The sequence below is a fragment of the Xenopus laevis genome, chromosome 7S, assembly GCF_017654675.1.
Source record: "Xenopus laevis strain J_2021 chromosome 7S, Xenopus_laevis_v10.1, whole genome shotgun sequence".
In the NCBI taxonomy this organism is placed as follows: domain Eukaryota; kingdom Metazoa; phylum Chordata; class Amphibia; order Anura; family Pipidae; genus Xenopus; species Xenopus laevis.
The window spans coordinates 6354475-6362021 of NC_054384.1; the positions used below are offsets into that span (position 1 = coordinate 6354475).

At 40.2% G+C, this 7547-nt stretch overlaps 1 protein-coding gene across 1 annotated transcript; it reads left to right on the top strand.

The window, feature by feature from the left end:
* Positions 1 to 1919: 1919 nt before the first annotated feature.
* dkk1.S (dickkopf WNT signaling pathway inhibitor 1 S homeolog) lies at positions 1920 to 7048 on the top strand. The gene is given in 4 exon segments (NM_001085592.1): positions 1920 to 2233; positions 3933 to 4086; positions 5216 to 5371; positions 6399 to 7048. Coding segments are annotated over 4 exon segments (780 nt in total). The 5' UTR covers positions 1920 to 2020; the 3' UTR covers positions 6656 to 7048.
* Positions 7049 to 7547: the final 499 nt, after the last annotated feature.

Here is a 7547-nt window from a genome sequence, read left to right on the forward strand (position 1 = left end):
AATATTTGATGATCCCGAATCCTTTTCTGCCCCAGACACCTTTTTTTAATTTATGAGCCGCCAAAATTCTTTACTATATAGAGCTCCAGGAATGGATTCTGCAACTCTTTTTAGAGATTATACACCATTCACATCAGTCCCTGCCCCAGTGTGCTCCCCATTGTAACATCTCACCATTCTGCTCTTATCTTGCCGTACTTATGTCAGCCCTTCTGCCACCATCTTGCCCTATTGCCACTATCTTGTCCAACTGCTAATATCTCCTATTTCAACTATATTGCTTTACTGAAATATGGTTCTTCTTGTCCTACTGACACTATTTTTCCCTACTGCCTCCATATTGCCCTACTATCACCAATATTCCCTATTGCCACTATCTTGTCCTTCTGACAAAGTCTTGTACTATTGCCCCCATATTGCCTTACTACCACTGTCTTGCCCTTTTGCAACTATATTGCTTTACTGTAATATGGTTCTACTTGTATAACTGATACAATCTTGCCTACTGCCTTAAAATTGCCCTACTGCCTCCATATTGCCTTACTGCCACCTTCTTGCCTTACTGCCTACTACCTCTATATTTTCCTACTACCATCTTCTTGCCCTACTGCCTCCATATTGCCCTACTACCACCTTCTTGCCTTAATGCCTACTACCTCTATATTTTCCTACTACCATCTTCTTGCCCTACTGCCTCCATATTGCCTTACTACCACCTTCTTGCCTTACTGCTTCCATATTGCCCTACTACCACCTTCTAGCCCTACAGCCTCCATATTGCCCTACTATCACCTTCTTTACCTACTGCCTCCATATTGCCCAACTACCACCTTCTTGCCTTACTGCCTCCATATTGCCCTACTATTGCCTTCTTGCCCTACTGCCTCCATATTGCAATACTACCACCTTCTTGCCTTACTGCCTACTGCTTCTACATTCCTACTACCACCTGCTTGCCCTACTGCCTCCATATTGCCCTTCTACCACCTTCTTGCTCTACTGCCTCTATATATCCCTACTATCGCCTTCTTGTCCTACTGCCTCCATATTGCCCTACTATCACCTTCTTGCCCTATTACCACCAATATTCACTACTGCCACCATCTTGCCCACCTCTGGGCAATCTTCCCTAAAGTCCTACTTATACTCCTCTACTCAAAACTACAGCTTAGTGTGCCCCCCCCACCACCAGTGGACCCAATTTGGACCCTGTTAAAAGGAAAGTCAAATTCATATATTATGGGTGGGCAAATGAAGTGCAGTGAGGGCCACATGATTCAGCACTCTATATAGTTACAAAGACATGAAGAACTGTTATAAAGCAAACAGGTATATTTACTCATGATTTAAATGCAGACTGATATAGATTGTATTCCATATTTAAACAAAGCCAAGCCTTATAATAAGTCAGCTGTGAAATTAAGGTTTATGTGAATTAAAGAGGTGAGAGCAGTTCTGTATTTAGCATCAAGTCACAGATGAAGGCAGGGGGAACATTTATCCCCAATAAAGCACCCTAAAGACATGCCTGTAACTGGCAGCAGAGCTTGCAATCGATCCCAGTTGCAGAAATCCCCTATCATGCAGTCGGAGATGAGGAGATACTATAAATGTTTTCCCTCATTTATCCTTATTGGTTTCGCAATCCTTTCTGCAGGGAGCTCTGTGTGATCTTGCAAAAAGCCAAAAAGAAAAAAAAAGAAGAAGAATTAATTGATAATTATAATTATTGTGAAATCCCTGGCTGCCAGTCTGCCCTGTGATTTAGGCTTTTGCTGGAGCGTCATAAATCGCAGGGCTTTGAAATCCCAATTCCTTGTCTTTTGTTGTTCAGAGCGGAGGGGCGTGTGCGCAAACAAACCCAGCGCTATAAATACCGGTGCGCGTCGGAAGCTTCTCCAGAACTCAGCACAGAGCGCGACAGTCGGAGCCGGCGCTGCAGCATCAAAGGGACTTATCTGGGAGGACTTGTGAATTCTCATCCTGCCATTGTGGTTACTGAGTCTGGTTGGACAGAGGAATGGGCAGCAACATGTTCCCGGTGCCTCTTATTGTCTTTTGGGGTTTTATCTTGGATGGGGCACTTGGCTTTGTCATGATGACCAACTCCAACTCCATCAAGAATGTGCCGGCGGCACCAGCAGGTCAGCCCATTGGCTACTACCCTGTGAGCGTCAGTCCGGACTCCCTATATGATATTGCCAACAAGTACCAACCTCTGGATGCCTACCCGGTAAGTGCCTGTTCTACTCAACCTAAAGTCTGGCCGCAGCTGCTTCTCTCCTCTTAGGCTACAAGACTGGGGGTCATTCCTATTCTTTATATTAGGGAAACACTTTCAGATGGTTCAATGTAGATGTTTTATGGCTTTAAAGGAGAGTTTAGATGTGCCTGAAACGTTGTCAAATACTTTTAGAAATGGTTTTAGTCTCATTCTCTCTATGATCTATCTATCTATCTATCTATCTATCTATCTATCTATCTATCTATCTATCTATCTATCTATCTATCTATCTATCTATCATCATCTCTCTCTCTAAAATATATTTATTAGGCATTATGGGGGGCAACACAGTGGGTACTGGCTGTTAACATGTGGGAATACAAATGACAGCTGTTATTTAATCCTTAAATGCTAGCTGGTGTGCAAGGGAAGGCTGCTCTAGTGATGCAAGGGCTGCTGTCAGCTCAGCTGATTGGGTGGCAAGTGTAGAGGCAGAAAAGCATTTTGTGGTTTTAACTAAAACATTCTGTCATCTACCTCTGTCATTCTATGATTGCCCTTATATTGTTCTGTACTCTCTGCAGTATTTTGTCATTTCCCTTTGATTTCCACTTGTAGTGTCCCTGTGTAATTCCATGATTCCCTAAATCAGTATGCAATATACTTGTCATCTTTCTGCAAATTCCTTCTAATATTCTGTATCTTTCTATGAATTCCTTCTAATATTCAGTATCATTCTGCGAATTCCTTCTAATATTCTGTATCTTTCTGTGAATTCTTTCTCATATTCTGTAGCATTCTGTGAATTCTTTCTCATATACTGTATCATTCTGTGAATTCCTTCTAATATTCTGTATCATTCTGTGAATTCTTTCTCATATACTGTATCATTCTGTGAATTCATTCTAATGTTCTGTATCATTCTGTGAATTCCTTCTAATATTCTGTATCATTCTGTGAATCTTTCTAATATTATGTATCTTTTTGTGAATTCCTTCTAATATTATGTGTCTTGCTGCAAATTCCTTCTAATATTCTGTATCTTTCTGTGAATTCTTACTCATATTCTGTATCATTCTGTGAATTCATTCTAATGTTCTGTATCATTCTGTGAATTCCTTCTAATATTCTGTATCATTCTGTGAATCTTTCTAATATTATGTATCTTTCTGTGAATTCCTTCTAATATTATGTGTCTTTCTGTGAATTCCTTCTAATATTATGTGTCTTTCTGCAAATTCCTTTTAATATTCTGTATCTTTTTGTGAATCCCTTCTAATATTCTGTATCTTTCAGTGAATTCCTTCTAATATTCTGTCTCATTTTGTGAATTCCTTCTAATACTTTGTGTCATTTTGTGAATTCCTTCTAATATTCTGTATCATTTTGTGAATTCCTTCTAATATTCTATATCATTCTGTGATTTCCTCACAAGAAATTCCCCTGTATCATTTTATATCAATCCCCTGGTATCATTTTGTGATTTTCAAACATTCTGTCACTTCCTTGTATTATTCTGGGATCTCTTGCCGTCATCCTGTGATTTTGTTCTTATAGGTTTTCTGTCATTTTCCCCTGTTATTTGCAGCCATACATACAACTCTAGTTAGTTAGTTCTCCATTCTTGCAGTGCCCACCTGTTACAGTACAGCTCCACCCATTCTGATATCCCCCACCCTAAAGTTTCTGTTCTTCTTGTGTCCCTCAGCTCTACAGTTGCACGGAAGATGATGACTGTGCCCTTGATGAATTCTGTCACAGTTCCAGAAACGGCAACTCTCTGGTTTGCTTGGCATGCCGGAAACGCAGAAAGCGTTGCCTGAGGGACGCCATGTGCTGCACAGGCAACTACTGTAGCAACGGTAAGAAGTGGCTCAAATTCTACCACTGATGGTATCAGTGATTGATTGCGCGATATGTTTATTTATATGACACCAGGCAATTTTATATATTAAAATCCCATTACCGCTGAGTGCAACCCAAGGATTTTCCCCATTTACAGAACATTAGAATGTTATCTGATAGGAACAAGCAGACTCGCTGCTCCCACCCTGACATTTTTATACTGTGCCCACTCAGTGCAAGGAGATGTATTTCCTTGCCATTACTTTTAGTAACTTTTTTTAATGATTTGCCTTCCTTCAACTACTGAGCATAAAGCTAGATATTTCTTTGTTGCTATGGTAACATAACGAAAATAATAAGCATTTCAAAGATACCAATTGTTTCGTGCTTTTCGGCTTCTTTTATGACGCTTCATGCATGGCAATGGATATACCGTTAAGCGGCAGATATCTTTAAAGGGTAACTAAATACTCACTGCCACATTAACAAACCCCATAAGTCATTAGTATATCCGTAGCTGCTGCTAAAGTACAAGTTAAAATTGTGACTTTAAGCCACTCTCGTCACGTTCTGATCAAAGCGATTCTGCAAGTGTAAAAGTGTCTTTCAGTCCGTGTACGCAATTAAATAGTAGCCCCCCCCCACATCATTGCATAACGGCATTTGTTTATAAGTGACATGAAAAGGCTGTGATGTGTCCACAACCCCTATCCCCATTTATCCAGACATTGAAAGTAATGCCTCGCTAATTGACATCAAAAGCAGCCTATTTAAAATCTAATGACGTTGTCCCCTTAATGGATGAATACGTTGGGCAACATGAAGGTTTTCTCCAAAACAGAGTCCAATCCAGAGGTTGCCTTTAACATTACAATCGGTAACTGCCCAATTTAAGGTTAGCTTTGCCTTGTCCTGCTGAGAATGTAGGTCGCCTATTGTTTGTGCGCTCCATGGGGCTCACTAGTGCATCACTAATTCACACTGTCTCCTTCTTCTGCATCATTTGAAGGGCCGCAGGTGATTACATTATGATAATAGGTATTTAAATAGGCTCTTTGCAACCACTTCTTTGTGCCTTGGAGTGGAGGGGGGGGTTGTCACCGAAATGCGAATACACATCTAAATTCTCCTTTTTTTTCCCTATAGGAATTTGTGTCCCTGTGGAGCAAGATCAAGAGCGCTTCCAACACCAGGGATACCTGGAAGAAACCATTCTGGAAAACTATAATAATGCTGATCATGCAACAATGGATACTCATTCCAAATTAACCACGTCCCCATCTGGAATGCAGCCCTTTAAAGGTAGGCCTTATGGCTGATACACTTCTATAGAATGCTGGGTCTGTGCAGGATGATTATAAGTGGGTTTAATACAAATATCCCCAGTATAGGAAGCATTTGGCTATGTAATACACATGATCCATGAATAACTTGAAAAGGAATCCTTATAGACTGTTCTTAGTGATGTCACTGGTATTGTAAAAGACAAATACACCTCCATGTAAAACATGATGATATTAGCAGTACAGAAGTACTCAACCGTTGTTCTCTTTTTACGATTATGAGACTCTTCATATTTTTATTAGTTACAGAACAGTTCTTATAATACATGAGTGATACTCAGAGTTCCCTGTATAACTCAGCCTGCAGCCTTGTGCCTTTATATGGTCACAAAACCCCTCAGTGACTTCTAATATCCTTATAATTTACAGTAGGGGGTACATTATCCCTTATAATACATAAGTGATACTCAGAGTTCCCTGTATAACTCAGCCTTGTGTCTTTATATGGTCACAGAACAACCCCTCAGTGACTTCTAATATCCTTATCATTTACAGTAGGGGATACATTATCCCTTATAATACATGAGTGATACTCAGAGTTCCCTGTATAACTCAGCCTTGTGTCTTTATATGGTCACAGAACAACCCCTCAGTGACTTCTAATATCCTTATCATTTACAGTAGGGGGTACATAATCGCTTATAATACATGAGTGATACTCAGAGTTCCCTGTATAACTCAGCCTGCAGCCTTGTGTCTTTATATGGTCACAGAACAACCCCTCAGTGACTTCTAATATCCTTATCATTTACAGTAGGGGGTACACTATCCCTTCTAATACATGAGTGATACTCAGAGTTCCCTGTATAACTCAGCCTGCAGCCTTGTGTCTTTATATGGTCACAGAACAACCCCTCAGTGACTTTTAATATCCTTATCATTTACAGTAGGGGGTACAACATTCCCTATATTGACCAGTATTTTTTGGTATTGTAGCTCATTGATATCCATATACTCATGTTTTGTTTTTCTCTTCTATCCTAAAGGCCGTGATGGTGATGTTTGCCTCCGATCAACTGACTGTGCACCAGGTCTATGCTGTGCCCGTCATTTCTGGTCAAAGATCTGCAAGCCGGTCCTTGATGAAGGCCAAGTGTGCACCAAGCACAGGAGGAAAGGCTCTCACGGGCTAGAGATTTTCCAGCGTTGTCACTGCGGTGCCGGACTCTCGTGCCGGTTACAGAAAGGAGAATTTACAACTGTCCCTAAAACATCGAGACTTCACACTTGCCAGAGACACTAAGCGAGGCCTACAGAGCCTGAAGGACCTTCTCTAAATTAAGCTAATTAAGACTTTGGTACCTGCATGTTATTTTCTCGGTTTACATGAAGTGCTCTGGTCTTCCCTGAACCCGGAAGCTGCGCAACTTGTTTCTTTTTTTGAGGAACTTCCTAATTAATGCTAATTACAGTAAATTACTGTGTTGTAAATACTACGCAAGGAGACCTGTAAAAACTGTAAATACCCGTGTATAGAAAGTGTACATGATCTTCTCTATTGTAACCTGCCACCTTGTACATTCCGACGCGCTCTTCCCTTTTTATATATATATATATATAAATATATATTATATTATGTAGAGTTTACGTCTAGTATGTCTGTATTTTTAATTGAAATAAAACATTTCTAAACTTATTTCTTTTTCCATATGATTTAAAGAGGTTATCCCGGGCCTTGAAACTAAGCAAAATCAAAACACTTTTTGTTAAAGGATAAGTAAACCATTATGTTACAATATAGGACCCCCTATACCCAACCATGCCAACATATCCTCCACTCTTATGTACCTGGGCCTCTATGTGTGCTTTAGAGATATTAATTATAATATGTATCTTGTTGCTAGGCAGATACCGCAAAATAGGAGTCACGCACCTAAAAGAACCAGAGCCAAATGCTAATAATTCATTGGTAAAGCAGAAAAGTGTTTGTTTAGATCAGTGATCCCCAAACATGGGCTCATGGGCAACATGTTGAGTGGCCTGGTGCTTATTTTTGAATTTTAGGCTTGGAGGAAGGTTTTGGTTGCATAAAAACAGGTATATGTGCCAAACAGAACCTCCTGTAGGCTGTCAGTCCATATAGGGGATATCAGTAACCAATCACAGCCCATATTTTACTCTCCCAGGAACATATT